Genomic DNA, 18,290 nt, shown 5'->3' with positions numbered 1-18,290 from the left:
CAACGTAGCGAAGCAAAGTATTGCGATAGTAATTGAATTGCTTTCAGTTAATGACAGCTTTGAACCAGCCGAGTCGCCGTCTCCACCCCCAGCACCCTCACCCACAACCCCGCTGACAACAGTAGATACAAAAACAGCAACTGACACAACAACAGCAACAGCAACAACATCAACCACTTCAACAGCAGCAGCAGCAACTGTTGGAGCGACAACCACAGTGACCGCAACGTATCTGGACTTTGGCAGCGAATCGTGCAGCTTGAGAAGATCGCGCAGCTTGGCCGTGATACGTGAGGAGACGTTTAGCGATCTGCAAATTGGTTCCGCCAACAGCAGTCGACGACGATCGCAGCTAATACCGCGTGCCCGGCTTGTTAATCGCGGTTTTTTCCGCGAATCGCCACGGTAAGTGAATCACTTGCCTTCATCAAAATATATCAACAAAATACACTGGCCCACAAAGTTTATACATAAAGCAAATAGAGAAATGTTTACAGTCAAATGAGGGCAATAACACAATAGATAAAGATAGATAGAATTAATGTGAACTGTAGATGAAGACTAAATTAATGTAAGGAATTAGTCACTGTTTAGATAAATCACACTGGATAACAACGTATGACAAATCAAGCTAAGTTTGAGTAATTTCTCTGGTTAGATAACAAGATAACAAAAAAGAATTCACTCGACAAATTAATAAATGACGCTTTGAAGAACTCAGATTAAAAAAACAAGCTTTGATAATTAAAAAAAAATAAAATAAAGCTGAAATTTCGTTCATTAGCAAACTAAAAGGTACAGAAAGGTTTTTAACCTTTTTCCTTTTCACCAAAACACTTATTTCAAACCATTAAATATTAAAACAAATTAAGCTGGAGCACAACATTAGTCGAATCGACCTAAATTTGAATCATTTTACATTTTAGATAAGAAGATACCAAGAAAAGGGTTTATAAGCAAACTTGATAAATAAAAAATAACTACAAAATATTTGACCAGTTTAGATTCAAACTTTGATAAGTTTAGAATAAAATATTCTCTTGCAAACTAGACAAAAATACAGTTTTTTATTGCTTTTAATATTTTAATATAGAATACTTGTTCAACGTCAAATGAATACATTAATTTGCAAACAAGAAAAACTTCTCTTAGTCAACTCTATTCACTTGTTAAAAACTTTCAGAATTAAGCTGACTTAACTTATTAACAAGCCACAAATTGTTTATCGTTTTATTTAGTTTTTCGTTGGACGTGTCATCTTGAAATAATCGTAAATTTATTCTCTAGCAAACTATGCAACAAAAACAGTTTTACGTTTAATACGAGAAAAACTTCTCTTTAGCAAATTTACCTAGCACTATTTCAAATCCATTCTCTTAAAAAAAAATAATTAAAAACACAATTAATCAGTAATACTTCACGAAATGTCTGTCGTTTTGTCAAGTAATTTGTTTGACGTGTCACTTTAAAATAATCATCTATTTGTTCTCTAGCAAACTCGACGTTATGTCAAGTATTTTGTTTAATGTGTCATCAGAAAATAATCGTAAATTTGTTCTCCAGCTGAGAAAAACTTCTCTTAAGCAAATTTACATACATATCACTACATCAATTCCATTCGCTTTCAAACATAGTTTAATTATAAATACAATTAATCTAGCAAAGTTCAGTAATATTCCACAAATTGTCTGTCGTTTTGTCAAGTATTTTATTTAACGTGTCATCTCACAAATAATCGTGAATTTTTTCCCATTTAACTGGCACATGAGAAGCGAACGTTTCTCGTCGATGCCATGAGAACTCTCATTATAATTGCACTTTATAATTGTACTTATAGAGTAAAGCAGTAGTTAAAGTCTGTTGTGTTGTCTAGTGTAGTCATAGAGCTGCAAGTCACATCACGCATACGCCGCATAGTCCAAGTCAATTTATTTGACAGCGTCTTTTCAGTTGTTACGCGACGCTCAACAGGTTGACTCTGTGTGTGTTTTTGTGGTCGATTTATCGGTTTGTCGGTCGTCGATTGCCAATGGCCAATTGTTTGCTGTCATTTGGGGTAATTATTATTGCTGCAGTCTGCATTTCAGCGACCACAAAACTGCGTTTAATGTGCGTGGCAAAAGTAGCAGCCATTGTTTGGTGTATGTTTTAGTATTGCATAACTGATATGTGCTAATTGTGTGCGGAAAACAAAACTTTTCGCATAACTTTCAGTGTAAGCTTAGCCAAACTTTTGAGTGCCACATGATGCGCATCCTTTTTCTGATTTATGGTGCATTGCAAAAGCTTTTAGCCAGTGGCAAGCGAACGTCACACACATCGCACACATCACATTCTGGCAATGACAGCTCCGACAGCGGATGCTACGCGACTCGACTCAAGCAGCAGCTTAACGCATCGCACCCTCGGTTGTCGTTTAATTTGCCGCAAATCGTTGCGACTAAAGTGCAACGTGAGCTGAGGTCTTAGCCTGGGGTTGTGTTCTGGCTACGCTAAATGTGTCGTCGTAATGGCAGATTAGTTAAGGGCCGTGACTTCCTCTCCACATCAATCTGCCTGCAGCTATTAAAAGCAAATGTATTTAAGTCAAGTTGCAGTCGAAGCTTTGTCCCTTTGCCAGCACGTGATTCAGTTGTTTGATTGCGTGAGTCAATGTCAATGCAATTACTCGATGAAGGCCGAAATCAGTTGAGCTTGGCAATAACTTTAAACCGACAAATGCAAAACAATGCTGTCATCATTGTAATCACAATTGTATTGCTCTTCTGCTCTCCACAGACTGCACAACAAACAACAGCAGCAACAACAACAACAACAGCAGCCAAGTGAGCAGCCAGACGCCGACGCACAGAGTCACAGCAGCGGCGCAACCACTTGCGATTCACATCAGCAGCAACAGTTGCTGAAGCAGCAACAGCAAAAGCAGCGACAGCGACAACAGCAGCAGCAACAGCGCGGCGAGGCACGCGACTTTGATGTCTACTACGATAATTTGAAACGCTTGGACGCCTTGGCATTGGGTCTCAGCGAGCAGCTGCATCCGTGGCACAACGACAAGAGCGATCTCGAGAGTCTCAATTCGGACTATTTCAAGAATTCCCTACATCAGAATCACGCCGATCAATTGCAGCCGTCTTCTCTTGAATTTGAAGCCCTTGAGCAAGCAGTCACATTGCTCAGCGAGCGACCGCGAATTTATCAATCGCGTCGCCAGCAACAGCAGCAACATCGTTTGCATCATCATTGCCATCAGCGGCACATTGATTTAGGTGGCGAATCCTGCCCCGAACACAGTCAGAGCAGCGTCTTTCCGGAGACTACGACGAGCAACAGCAACTCAGACGATCAGACAGACAGTCCTTCGTTATCCGAACAGGAATACGATCTAACGCACATTGAGCAAATATTTCAGCAAGGCGAAAGCGGTGAGGTTGAGGAATGCTACGAGTTAATTAGCTTGACGACCACAACACGCACACGCTTCGAGAGCAGCGAGGAGGAAGGTAACGAGCGAGAGTTGCAGCAACAACAACAAGAGGAAGAGGAACAGAGCTTGACCACACCCACGGACACAACAGCAGCCAGCGATAGTGATGGCACTTTGAAACGCGGACACAGTGAACAGCTGGACAAACTCATTGCCTACGACTCGGTTTATTTGTCCTCCGAGGACAGTTCCGAGTGCACGTTGATTGGCGAGAGTTGCGAGTCCTTTGAGCAGCGCACAAGTCTCAGCACCGAGTGCGAAGAGGGACGCAGCTTGCTACACATTTCCATTGAGGACACGGTCTACGAACCGCAGCCCAAGCAGCACAAAAAGCAAGAGCAAGAGGAGCAGCAAGCGAAACCGCAGATAGAAACTCAAATCTTTACACAGATACTAAAGATTGAACAGCCGGCGACCATTACATCGAGCACGGCGAGCAAACCTCGGATATTGAGTGTGGTCGAAAAGCGCAAGCAGCAGGAACTAAAACAGCAGCCAGTTGCAACTGCAGTTCCGCCGGAACTGAAGCGCCAGGCCACCGATACGTTTGTGGTTACGTCGACGCACAAATCGAATCTGGTTGAGAATCAGTATCATAGTTTGCCGGATGTGAACATTGGCGTTAGCCTGAAAGTTTGCGAGAGCATCGACAAGGAGCTGCGGACATCGTATAATCTGCAGCGGCAACAACAACGCAAGGAATCGAAGCGACAGAAAGCAACGACCGAGCATAGCCAAAATCAGGTGGTGACCCGAGCGGAGACTTACGATTCGATACGACGCTTCGGGCGGGCTCATCAGAAGGCCAGGCAAATTGAGTACGAGCACGAGGAGCGCGAAAGGCAGCGGGAGAAGGAAGCGTCCACTCAGGAGGCGGAAAAGGAAACGACGACAAAACCAGCAAAGGAAGCTAACAAGGTCGAAGTCAAGCAAGCGATATTCCCCGCACCCATTGAAGTGGAAGTGCGAGTTGAACAGGAGAAGGAGGAAGAGGACGAGGAGGAGTTGCCTTTGCCACCACCACCTCCACCTTTAACAGAGGCAGAAGACAACGACAACGACAAAGACGATAAGGATAATCTGTCGGTGTCAATTTCGTTGGCGGAACAGCCCAAGGAAGCGCCCCACATTGAGGTGGCGAACTTTAGCAAGCTAATCGAGCGACGCGCCCAAGAGATAAGACAACGCAAGGAGCAAACCGAACAGCAGCAGCAGTCGCAACAGCAGCAGCAATCCTTTCGCATTATTGTCACCGACGCACAGAACAATATTATTGCAACCGAGGCTATTCAGGAGGAAACCAAGCCAAGTGTTAACTGCACTCCTCAACCCCCCGCAGTTGCATCAACTCATTCGCATTCCCAACGCTCGTTGCGTCGCTCGAGCAGCACCGCAAGTGGCAAACCACCCGAACGTCGTGTGCTAAGTGCCGGCGCACCAATCTACAAGGCACGACCCATCAAGGTGTTGGCCACGTCCGAAAAGATGTCACGTCCCCAGATTCTGCATGTCGTCGACAGCAGCAGCAGCAGCAGCAATGGCCACGACCCAACTGCCAACGGCAGCCTTAGGCGTCGCAGCAGCGCTCGCAGCATTGCGAGCACTGTGAGCAACGCCGGGGGCGAGGTGGCCATTGAGTACCTACAAAAAGTGGATGCCGTCAAATGCTATTGGAACAAACTTGCGGCGGGCAGCGAGCCAAGTGAACCGAGTAAGCCGCAAACAAATGAAGACTCAGCTGCAAGGTTGCATTTTCAGTTGGGTGACCGCGTCACTGAAAAGTCAACACCAACTGCAACAAACTCGTCGGCAGATTATTGCAGCATCATGCCACCGTCCATAGAGATTGTGGAGCTGGGGGATGGCGCACAGAAGGCCACAATTGTGAGTGCTGCACCGGACGGTGATGATGATGATGATGAGGATGCAGCGCAATTTGATCACATACGCTACAAGGTGCTCAAGTCACAGCAGCTAATCCGAAGCAACATTCTCACAGGGCGCAACAAGAAGGAGGCGCAATTCGATGGTCTCATACAGTATCTGCAGGATTACAGCTTCCAGGAGCTGCTGAGCAACAACAATGTGGTCATCGTGGAGCCAGTGCGCACCAAGATTGAGCGACCACTCACAGTGGGAGGCACAACTTCAGGTCAAACAGCAAAGCCTCCGAAGTTGGTCAAACAACAAACGACGTCAGCGAAGAAGCCGCGACAGCGACAAATTGGCGGCGCCGCAGCCAAACGGCATTTCTTTTATCAACCCGTGCGGGTGAATCGCGAGCTCTACGAGGATGAGCTGCCCGATCCGGATACGGTGCGCAATGTGCGTCGCTTCTTCGAGCAGCATGTGCTGCCCACTCCGGGTCAAGGCATCTTGGTGCAATCGCAGCAAAAGTTTGGCGGCTCCGCCTGCCAGTTGAGTCCGAAAACCCGTAGAGCACGCGGCTATCGATTTCTCACAATCGATACGAGCTACGGCGCTGGTGGAGAGGAGCAACCCAAGGGCATGGAACTGCTCGAGGAGCACAAGGTAAAGCAGCACTGGGACAATGCGAGTCTATCGAGCGGCATCTCTAGCGGTGATTTATCCTCGCCCTGCGGCGAATGTCACCTGCGAGAACCGGAAGCCATGGCCAAGGAGACGCCAATGATGGCCTGCAAGGGTGTCCATGTGCTGGACGTCGTAAGGCGACACAATAGCAATGCGGCCAATGCCAAGGCGAGGGCTGGCAAGCTGGCCAGTCGACGCACCTGGTGTGTGGGCGGGGACGGTGGCAGTGGAGCTGCTGGCGATAGTCGCTATCGTCAGATTTACGAGCAGGCGAAACTCGAAGCGGAAGCTCAGGAGGAAGAGGAGGAACAGCGGGAAGATAATCAACACAATGGCGATGGTGATGATGATGGCGAGGAGTATGACGATGATGTGGAAACGGACATGTGCGAGTCCTATTATGTGAGCAATGTAAGTAGAAGCAGCAGCAGCAGCTGAAGTATTCTGCCTGCAGGCAACAAGGCAACTGCTGCGTGTGGCTTTATGGACCATTAAGGACTTTTGATGGCAGCACATTAAGCTCGCTGACCACGACACAACGTCGACGCATACTAACATCCTTTTCTTATCCTGCAGGATGTGCTGGCCAAAATACGCGAATGCGACTCCACGGTCACCTACTATGGCGGACGGGTCCTGGAGCGAGGACTGCCAACAGCAGCAACAGCAACTGGAGCTGGAGGACACTTGAATCCACAGCTGTTGAATGGATGTGGAGAGAATGCTGCTGCCACACGCACACGCTCACGAGTGCGTCAAATTGAGGCATGCAACGAGTGCATTGAACAGCAGCAGCATCAGGATCAGCAACAGGACTCTTATCAAGGTGAGTGTCTAGTTGACTGTTCAAGCATTTTATTATTATTAAAGCATGTATTTTTAAGGCTTTCTTTTGGTTCTTTGCTTTACACTATTCACAAGCGTCTTCTTGTTTTTCTTTAATTCGCACTTCGATTAGCTTTAAAAGTGCAAATTCTGCTGCTTTAATATATGAATTTTGTCAAAGGCTACGAATTTATTGCTAACTGAATTTATTTTAGCCATTAAAGTGCACCATATTCTGAATGTATTGAATTTTATAAACTGTAACGAAATTATTGCTAAATGAACTTAACTTAGTCATTAAATAAAAACATGTTCATGTTTGCTGGCATCATTAATACAATTAAATGTTCATTAAAAAAAAACACAATTGTTTGCATCACAAATAAATCAAGTTGATTGAGAGCAAAAATTAGCATGTTTACTTTAAACTATTTGATTAAATTACGCAATTCATGTCATTTTGATTCTATAGCAAAATTTTCACAGTAGGCTTTAATATTAAATCAGAAATCTGCAATAATTTTGATTCTAAAAACAATTACACTTAATTGCACAAAATTTCATTACAAATCCATCCAAATTGATGCTACACGTTTAATATTAAATCAAAATTAAGTAAATTTCAATTAAAAAGTTGTACATATATCATTTTTGATTTTTCGACACCAAAATTTTTTTCCATCAAAATAATTGAATTAATAGAGCTAATTTGATTGAATAATATTCAATCAGAAAATGTTCTTAAATATTTTGTTGAATATTTTGAGAGTAAATTAAATTACGCAATTTATGCAAATGCTTTTGATGCTACAAACGTCTACATCAAAATTTGTATGAAATAATTGCACAAAATTTCATTAATTAAATCATAAAAAATGATGCGTTAAATTTATTATTAAATCATAAAATGTTTTTAGACATTTTGCACACTGGCAATTAATTTTCTACGAAATTATTGATCGAGTTATGCATATGGCAAATGACATTAATTTTGTATGCAAGTCAAACGTAACATAAAAATGCAATTAAAATTGAATGTTTGATTGGCTGTCTGACATCTGTCTCCATATTTGCAGGTATTAAATTCAAATTGGTCAAATCGAACAGCTGCAGCAGTCGCTTGGAGTTGGCGGGCACCGAAGAGGAGGAGGCAAATACAATGGAGGATGATAACACTGAGGTGGTGCGAAAGATGGTTCATCACTTTGAGTGCAATCGGCCAATGATGATGGCCGATGGCCAGGCGAATGTGACCATCAACAGTCAAAGCACTGCGGGCAAAAAGGAAATGCTGGAGGGGACAACGTCAGTCCGACGACAAGTGACAGTAAATAATCACATAAACATGACGCCGCAGGAGTGTGAGCGGTTGCCTAATGGGCTGGATAAGCAGACGCAGTTAGAAAGAGATGAAGAGGCAACAACAGCAACATATCAGAGTCAGGCCATGAACATACGCCTAGATTTAAGTGCGGGGCGTGGCAGTGGCTGTGATAAGCCCAACAATAACAGCAAAGTATGTCGCAATCGAAATGTGGATTTAGCCTATACGCTGGCTAAGCCATCACGACAGCAACAGCAGCAGCAGCCAGTCATTGGCAATCCAGGCACGCCTCTGGGCAATCAGAAATTGACAAAACAATACAATGATGCACAGGATGATGAGGCAGCAGTCGTAGTAGGAGCAGAACATGTCAAGCCATGTCAGCAGGAAGTCATTGGTCGTGAACAAATCATTGTGCCCATTGAGATTCATCAGAACCAAACGCAAACGCAAACACAAACGCAAATACAAACACAAGCACATGGACAGGAGCGACGATTGAGCAATGCAAGCAGCAGTGCATCGATTGTGGACAAGACTGTGGTGCGACATTATGTGGCAAATGACAAAAGCATCTATGAACGACGCAAATACGATGAGATTGAGTTCGAGGAATTCGAGATATACGATCCAGCCAAAGAGCAAGAACGTCTAGAGCAGGAGCAGGAACAGCAGCAGCAGCAACAGGAGCAACATCAACAACAGACATTACAGGCACAGGATGGTGTCAACTCATTGAGCCGACGACAGACAAACGATGGCGAACTCTACGATAGCCTCGACGATAGAATGTGAAGACATGCAAATAAACAAGCAACGACTCTTTTGGGTGTTGGGGTAAAACAATAATAAGAGCCTAAGCTAATCTATTTCCAAATATCCCCCCACATTATACATACGACATGTAAGCCCCCTACTTAGCTTTACTGGTAAAGCCAAAACAAAGAACTATCCAAATAATATTATACATACAAATATACATATATTTTGAGCTCAATTTTGTACACATTGTAAGTTAAACACAACTAAATAAATATAACATTTATTTAATGAGCTGCGGCAGCTGTGTGCAAATTATTCATACAACTAAAAGTTGCAAACTCGATGGAGCACTCGCTAATTATACATAAAATTGTGGTTGCACAGCAGAAGTGTGGGGAAAATTAGATAATTGCAGCCATTAATTACGAATGATAGTAAACTAATCTGCTAATAGCAAATTTAAGTTATGACAAGCAGTAAAATTTAGCTCACGCCTAGAAGTAGGCAATATGATTTGTGAATTTCAAGTATTTTGCAGAAGAGTTAAATATTAAGTTAGAAGTCACATTCAGGTTTAATCGAAATTGCAGTAATTAATTACGAATGATATCAAACAAATCTCTTTATGCAAATTAAATATAACCGACGCCTAGAAGTAGGCAATAGAAATTGTGTATCATAAACTGAGATTTAACTGACGCCCAGAAGTGGGCAATGGAAATTGTGAATTATCAAGTTGCGCTTTATTTACAGAGTAATTGAATCATTTTTAAAACTGCATCCGGTTTTAATCGAAATCTCACTGCAATCTTTTAATTCATTTTTCTGTACGTGCATATCTGGTTTATACTCTTTCGCATCCCATGCTAAGCTACTTCTTACCGGAAGTTTCATTTTTCTTAATTTTATCATCGCTACGTTTCATCCAATTGAATAGACTCCACGACGATTTCCTTTTCACTCCTGGCTTTGCTACTGACTCTGTTATGTAGGTAATATAAATGACAGTTCCCAAACCTAATGCTAAAGCAGCAGCTTATGTTACTCACTACGCGTTTCGGATTTTTGCTGTTTCTCAACTTTCACGGATTCTTCTGGCTTTTGAGTCGCATTCGCCGCTCCCTTTGCAGGCGGCGTTGCAACATTCGGATTCAATTTCTGCTCAGCTTTCATTTTCATTTCTATTCTTTGTTTCTCCCTTTCCAATTCCAGTTCCATCTGTTTTCTATGTGCCTCGTATTTGGCGAGCATTTGTTTGTGCTTCTGATTTGTTCGGAACTTCGCCACTCTGATGGCGACTTCATCGCCAAGTCTATGCGCGATTTCCATATGCTGGTAAGATTTCTTTGGAACTTTACTATCATTTGGATACTCCCACACGACTTTAACTTCAGTCTCTGGCTGCCTTTGCTGCTGCTGCTGCTTCTTCTGTGTCGTCCCGCCACCCTGCGAGACCTCTGCGATGGAAACAGTAGCTCAAAATGATTTGTTTTCGACCCCCAACTGCTTATGCTAACAAGTCGTGAGACCCTTGACTCTCAATCAATTTTCACATTAAAGTCAAATATTTACAAAATAAATATTTAAGGTTTTCAGTCTCTTACCACTCAGCGATGACGGCGACGTTCCCTTTTTGTGCTTCTCCTGCTTTTTCCCCTCATCATCCGACTGCGATGACGATGAGAAATTTCTGTGCTGTAAAGATAGAAGAGAAAGAGAGAGATAGATAGAAGATAAAAAGTGAGTATGAGCGAATGAGATGGTTAAATTAACATTAATGACTCCATTTTGGCTTATTGATTGTGGCTTAAATTGGCCATAGATCTTTTAACTGCCAAAAGCACTCGACGGTAATATAACGTAAATATTTATGTAAGCCTCATCCAAACGCAGGAGGAGGATTACATCAATCTCTCTATGTGTGTGTGTGTGTGTGTGTGTGTGTGTGTGTAGCTAGCTGTCCTTTCGGCTTGTCGGAACATCTTTCGGTGTGTGCCCTTGCCTTGCATGCTTCAACCGCTCCTAATTAAGTTAAAATGCTCCCCAGCGAAATCACGTGCTTCCCATAACGAAACGAGGAGAAAGTGAACGAGGCATGGGACACACACACACACACACACAACACACGAAAGCCACAAAATGTAGCAACATCATGCGTTACCTTACCATCTATGCCTTATTATATATGACATGAGCATAGCATGAGTAAATTGCCATAGAACCAACTCAACCAACTCAACCACCTGCCACACGCATTTGCCGCACATTTCACGCCCAGTTTTGCTTCTTCTCAACTTCTCAACTTTTATATATTCGTAATTTTCTTCATTCTTTTCGTTATTTTTTTCATTTTATTTTTATTTTTATTTCAACGTCCAACGTTGCGTATGAGCAATCACACGCACCACACAAGCCTCGAAACTGAAAAGTTTCCTTTTCTCTTCACTCTGTTTTTTTATTATTCGAATTCAGCTGGGAGAAACGCAAAATAAAATCGAAAGTCGAACTCCGCAACTGTTTACCTTGTCATTTCCCCATACTTTGTAGACGATGAACTCACAAGTTCTTCTTATACTTGGGGAATCGGAGAATGACAGTCGAGGAAATTGTTATAAGAACTCATAAGGTAGAGATTATGAAGCCTGCTAAGATATTCAATAAGTGTGTCGCTGCCTGAGAGAGAAAGCAAAGTATTTTATTTATTTCTATTTAACTTTTAAATTGGAATTGGTAAACATTTTGAAAACTCAATTATTAATTTACAAGTTTGGCTAACTGGTTGAACAGCCCTCTGAAAAATATATCTCACTTACTCTCACTCTCACTCTTTGATTGGATTTTGCGCTCAGCTTCAATCAAGCGTTTCAATAATTCAACAAACTTGCAATTTTCAGGGTCTCTCGCTAGTTGAGTAATTGAAATTTAAATAGCAAATAAATGAGGAATCGGTCGATTGGGCAACCTGCTGCAGGCACAACACCAACCACACACAATCGGACTATATAATACAAGTATAACATTTTGTAACCCTTCTTTCTACGCTGTTGCACAACCCCAATTACTAACACATAAATCATAAATCATATTCATGTTTATTCCTTTTGTTGCTGTGGGAATTGTGTGAATTGTGTGATTCGTGATTTGTGATTGCTGTTTGCACACGAATGAATCATCGAGAGGGTCATCCGAGAGCAGCGATGGGCTTGACAAATTGACAGATTGTTGTGACAACTAGTGTCTGCATTAAATAAATGACAGGCATGAAAAATGTTAGAAAGGTGCCGGCGATGATAGGAAAAGAAAAACCACAACCAAATGCTAGAATTGCTAATAAAATTCAGAACTTGGCAAATTGAGTTGGCCAAAAGCTGTCAACCAGCATCAAGAGCCAAAACTCTCTGGGCAAGGGCATAAATTTAACAAGCTCAAACAAAAACAAACATAACGACAGCAGACACAGCTTTCGTTTACAAACCAGTCCACTGTTTGTTGTCGTGTTTTAAGTCTTCAAAAGTTTTTCTCTTTTTTTTTACGATCAGCCGCAAGTAAATTGAAATCACGGCCACAGCGCTGTCGACAACGCGTCGGATAGGCTCAGCTTATGGCTTTAAATGAAAATGGGGGAAACGCAAACCGGAAACGAGAAATGAAAATGTTGTTTCATAAATTACACCTGCTGCCGCACACAGCACGGCAAACACGACGGCACTTGCTCAAAGTTAATTTGTGTTCTGGGGCAACTTTAAAGGGCAACAGCACAAAAGTCATCGCAAGTCACAATTTGCGTTGGGGCGTTGCCATTTTCTTCTCTGAGCCATGCGACATGTTGCAGGAATCGCTTCATAATATGAAGAGCAACAACAACGACAGCAACAACAATGCCACGTGCCGCCTTACCACTTGAAATGGCACAATTCGAGCCTAAGCAAGCTAAGCGCAGGCAAACAACGCACAGAAAAACCAAAACCCACTCGACACAGCCGCGCTGACAAAAGAGCCTTCTCCACTTTGTTGGGGGTGAATAAGAGAGGAAGCTTTAGGGGGGTAGAGGGGGACGCAATGAGATACTGAGCTGCCAAGCAGCCTAGACAATAACAATAAACAGTGTAAGTGTAGTAAACGTGCTGGTACATTCATAGTTCTCGCTCCCCTTTGCTACGCTTTTTCCCCAAATCTATTTCGCCTCAATTCAGGCGAAATCAATGCGAAGCGTTCTATCGAGTCGTAAAGTAGAACTAATGCTGTATATTCTAGCTATAAATTAAAGAAAAGTAATGTTTTACTTATAAGGTTTATTCAATTAAGCGAATGTTTTAAGTGCAACTTAAAAGTTGTTCTTAAAAAAGTGTTGCATACTTTTAGGCATCCAACTAAAATCATCAAAATTTATGTTATTTATATATAAGTTTATTTATCGTATGTTTATTTACCATATGTTTATTTACCATAGTTTATTAATCATATGTTGATGTTTAATTTGTTTTATGAAAACTGAGAAATATTTCTTGTTATTAATTTTTATAGAATTGCAAAAAAAAAGTTTCTTGATTTCTGTTTTCCCAAAATAAAATACAACCTTTCTTTTTGTTGTTCGCTAAAATTGCTTTAAACTGTTAAACTGTTAACTCTCTCTGATTTTTTAATTAAATTCCCTTCTCTTTATTCTTCGTAGATATAATCAACGCTATTTCATATGTATATATATCAACATTGTGAAATGTACTTCATATATGTATAAATCGCTTCAAATAATGTTGCTCCACAAAATTCCCATTTATTACAATCAATTACAAGCAATTCTTTCTTGATATAAATTACAAATTTCCACCTAGTGAAATTAGCATAGATTTCGTTGCTTGGAACACACTTGCTGTACAGATTGTAGGCTGAGTCTCGGAATAGAGCCATACAACAATGTTTGCTGAGCTCGCTGCCCTCCCTTAACTTAACTGTTGCCTTGCACCCGTCGTCTACTCTGATGACTCTGCTTTCTGCTGTTCGTCTCGTCTCGTCTACTCTCTACTCGGCTTTCCTTTCATTGTCCTGGCAATGGCTACAAGAGTCGCGTGTCAAGTGTCGCATGCTGGGAACTCAGCCAAGTGAACCCTTTCATGCAACTACTATTATTGTTGCTTGTTGGTTGTTGAGGCAGTTAACGCTTTTGATTGACGCTGAATGTGTAATTAAGGTAAACACATGTGTGAGATGGATGATGAATGAAATGGCAATGCTTTTTTAATGCTCCAATGTCTGAGTGAGTGTGTGACGTGCAAGGCTATCAACACATTTGCCAATAAAGCGTAATTGAACTTTTAAGCTTGCCTTTATGTGGAATAAAACGGAAAACAGACACACAGGCAGCATAAAAAACGCACACCATAAAAAATTCACAGCGTAAATGTCATAATACGTATACGCAATTCTCTTTTTTTGCTCCACCAATATCTTTATCTCTCTCCCCGACCCCCCCTTTCACATCTGGTCTAGCATTATTTATGATTGTGACGGCGTCGTATGATTCATAGCAACGAGATTATCAAAGAAAACCGCATTCCACGTTTAAAAACAGTTGAAATCGGAGCTTAGTAAATAAACTATATTTAACTTATAGTATATGTTTAACAAATAAGAAATGCTGTAATAAATTAGTCGCATTGAACATTTAAAAACTGTTCAAATCAGAGCTTAGTAAGTAAATATACTATATTTAGAATATATGTACTATAAGTGTGTTTGGCAAGCGAGAAATGTTATCGATGTAGTTCTATAAATAAAACACAAAACTCAACGGTAAAATAACTAACAAATTGGCCACAAGAACATTGGAAGCGACGTTTATAAACAGCTGAAATCAGAGCTTAGTAAGTAAATATACTATATTTGACTTATAGGATATGTTTAGTAAGTGAGAAATGCTATCGATATAGTCCTAAAAATAAAAACGAAAACACGGCGAGGAAACAAACCAATAAATTAGTGGCATGAGCATTAGAAGAGACGTTAAAAACAGTTGAAATCACAGTTTAGTAAATAAATATACTATATTTGACATATAGTATATGATTAGAAAGTGAGAAATGCTATCGATATAGTTATCTAAATATAAAAAAAAACTAATAAATTAGCCCGCATATACATGAGAGGAGATTATGAAAGAAAACGTTTAAAAACAGTTAAAATCGGAGCTTAGTAAGTAAATATAATCGTACTATATTTATCTTGTAGAATAGGTTTTGCAAGTGTGAAATGCTATCGGTGTGGTTCCATAAATAAAAAAGAAAACATACCGAGAAAGAAAAATAATAAATTGACCACATGACCATGAGAAAAAACGTTTCAAAAATAGTTGAAATCAGAGCTTAGTTAGTAAATATACTATATCATAAATAGTGGGCTATCGATATACATAGTTCTATAAATAAGATTGAAGAAAACTCATAAAATAGCCCCATGAAGAATAGATGAGATTACGAAAGAAAACGATTAACAACAGTTGAAATCAGAACTTAGTAAAGTGTATAATATACTATATATAGCTTATAGTACATATTTAGCATGTGAGAAATGCTATCGATATGGTTCTATAAATATAAAAAAAAAACTAATAAATTATCCGCATGAACATTAGACGAGATTATCATGAAAAACGTTTAAAAACAGTTGAAATCAGAGCTTAGTAAGTAAATATACTATATTTGAAATATAGTATATGTTTAGCAAGCAGAAAATGCTATCGATATGGTTCTATAAATAAAAAAGAAAACACAGCAAGAAAAAAACTAATAAATTAGCCGCATGAACATTAGACTGCTGTTTTTTTTTTATTTGTTCTGTTCACTTGGCAAAGAGTAAATAGAAATGCTGTTCAGAAAATAAACATTTATATAGTGGGAGAGCAGGTAGATGAGAAGAAGAAAAATCGACCAAGCTGAAGATTATCAAAAAGAATATCAACGAAATGTTTTCGCAGAAGCCGAAAAGAACGCTGGCAAATACGAAAAGCAGACAGACTAAAATTAGTATGCGAAATATGTATAAGAACACACACTCGCACACACACACACACACATATTTGAACAGACAGCACAGTTGTCGAAAAGATATTAATGTAGAGAGAGACAGAAGATAGCTGTACTAGATAAATGAAATGGATTTTTGAGAGCACAAATCACAAGGCAACGAGAATGAGCAAAGCAAGTGCAAAGCATTTGTACAATTTGTCGCCCCGTCATAATTCACAAGAAAAGCGATAAAAACATTCGAGCAAGAGCGTTGGGGGTTGGGCCAACATTTGACTGTCTGTTTTACGGGTTATAAACATGGCCAACATTATGCCAGCCATCTGCATATAATCGCACCCAAAAGCAACTGCTATTTCTAGTCTCTATCTCTCTCTCTCTCATTATCAACTCTCTCAGCGATGTCTGCGTCTAACACTATGTCTAAGGCTTATGAGGCATTATGGCCCATATTCCGGGTGTGTTGACCTCAGGAACCGAAATGCATGTCGTGGGAATTATGCGACGACGCATTTAACCAAAACACATTTGAATTATTGCCTTAATGTGGCAACGGGGCGTATGTGTACTCACCGACTAGACGTGTTGCGTATACGCCGCGTTGTACGCGCGCGCGCACACACATGTTTATTGTCAATTTTTGGTTGCCAAAAGGCAAATAATTTGCCTAGGTAAGAGCGGAAAGCCCGCTCTTAATTGAAAATGCAAGTTAATTAAAGCGTAATTGAAGACGAGACGCGGAAATGGGGGACGATGGAGTGGAAGGGAAGAGCAAGGGTCGCGCGCGCACTAAAAGGAATTCCATGCTATGTAGAGCGGCAAATGTCAATATCAGTTTGTAGTTGGCTTTCATGGGCGCCAGCTGTAAACTTAAACTACACTTAAAAGCGGTCTGGTCTGCGCACTTAACACCTTATGCTAAATACTCAACACACACACACACACTCAGTCGACAATTTAAACACTCTCTGAGCGTAAATGAGGAGGAGCGGTCGTTAAACGTAAGCCAGCAATTATATAAAGCACTCGTAATGAATGCCACATTAAACTATAAACTGTTGATGAAAACTTGCAACAGACTCCTTGCTATCAATATGGTCCACCCGCTTCTGGGAATAGGCAACATAAAAAGCAGCTTAAAGTCAAACATTGAAACATTTTTATATGCATAAAATAATTCACTTTGCACATTAAAGAAGACAGCAGCAGAAGCAGCAGCAGTAAAGAAAAAATGTGCCAAGTGGGAAAGTGCAGGAGCATGAAAGACCACGAAAGGAAAGCAAGCTGCCAACGCCTAGAAAATCTGCACGAAAAATATGTTCGGCTTTATGCCCCCACCTCACGAAAAGTGCCACTTACATATTGCCAGCCATATACCATATCCCTTTTGGCAGCGCGATAAAGTCTCTTCGTATGTCTTTGTGTGGCACACAAAGTATAAAAGGACATGGCGAAGAACATGTCTGTGCATTTCTCTTGAGGCACGAGCGATTTTAATTTGCTTACAATTAGATAGAATGGCATTAGGCAAACTCTGGACCTTGGGGGCCTCAACACACACAAAAAACGAGAGAAGAAAAATAGAAGTGCGCCAAGGACACGCCCCAAAAAGCCCCAAAAGACAGGCAACGGCGCGTGATTATTAACAGCAGGCGATAAAAATATAAAAAAAAAGAGAAAAAGATAAAATACAAGAGCAAGAGCAAGTAAAAGAAGCAATGCCTGTCATCTCCTGCTCTTCCGGAGCTAAGTGGCCCACAAGCTGTGCTGTCGACTAAAAGGACATGCAAACGACATAATTCAGGAACATTTTAGTCATAAACAAGCTGAGAGACCTAAATGTGGCATTAGCCACGAAGCGCGCTTGCAACGCATTGCAAATACTCTCCACAACTAAGCTGGATAATCTACAGATGGATGGAATAATAAAACGACTTTACTCTCTCTCTCTCTCTTTCTCTGCTTATCATTCAAGTGCAGTTCGCATTATCTGAGGCCACTTGAAATGGAATATTTGTGAGACATTAGTTTTACTTCAATTATGATAACAATGTTTATCAGTTGAAATCTAATTTTAGGTGTAGCTCTGATAACAAATATTGCCGAAAAGCAAATAAAATAATCTGCATAAAATACGCAATAAATAATTTAATGCTAATTAGGGCAACCATGAAAAACCAGTTAACACCCCGTTTAGGGTCACTTCTTTGTGTATCCAACGGAATGCAAAATCAAAGGCAACGCCTGGACAATTTATGTAGCTCATTTTGTGGCAAGTTACTTTGGAAGTGAAAAATTTGCATATAATAGCAAAATTTGC

The 18,290-nt window shown here is 40.8% G+C and overlaps 2 protein-coding genes across 8 annotated transcripts in view; one reads left to right on the top strand and one right to left on the bottom strand.

Annotated features, from left to right (window-relative positions):
* Positions 1-9,244, top strand: part of LOC117571063 (protein javelin) — a 29,641-nt gene extending 20,397 nt beyond the window's left edge. For 2 of the 4 annotated variants that reach the window (XM_052006155.1, XM_052006156.1), the window contains exons 3-6: positions 30-405; positions 2,779-6,451; positions 6,617-6,866; positions 7,942-9,244. In XM_052006155.1, coding sequence (XP_051862115.1) covers positions 30-405; positions 2,779-6,451; positions 6,617-6,866; positions 7,942-8,984 — 5,342 coding nt within the window. In that variant the 3' untranslated portion in view covers positions 8,985-9,244. Of the gene's footprint in view, positions 1-29; positions 406-2,778; positions 6,452-6,616; positions 6,867-6,924; positions 7,078-7,941 lie in introns of those variants that run through there. The other 2 variants (XM_034253031.2, XM_052006157.1) reach the window with 2 other exon arrangements.
* The window catches only part of LOC117569581 (calcium uniporter protein, mitochondrial), a 54,271-nt gene that overhangs the window by 30,697 nt on the left and 5,284 nt on the right, over positions 1-18,290 (bottom strand). For 2 of the 4 annotated variants that reach the window (XM_034250806.2, XM_034250807.2), the window contains exon 2: positions 10,556-10,646. The exons of 1 other annotated variant lie outside the window; for it this stretch is intronic. In XM_034250806.2, coding sequence (XP_034106697.1) covers positions 10,556-10,646 — 91 coding nt within the window. Of the gene's footprint in view, positions 1-9,672; positions 9,933-10,000; positions 10,409-10,555; positions 10,647-18,290 lie in introns of those variants that run through there. One more of the 4 variants, XM_034250809.2, reaches the window with a different exon arrangement.

Source organism: Drosophila albomicans, chromosome 3 (assembly GCF_009650485.2).
Source record: "Drosophila albomicans strain 15112-1751.03 chromosome 3, ASM965048v2, whole genome shotgun sequence".
Lineage (NCBI taxonomy): Eukaryota > Metazoa > Arthropoda > Insecta > Diptera > Drosophilidae > Drosophila > Drosophila albomicans.
The sequence above is the reverse complement of the archived record's forward strand: the minus strand, read 5'-3'. Positions and strand labels throughout refer to the sequence as shown.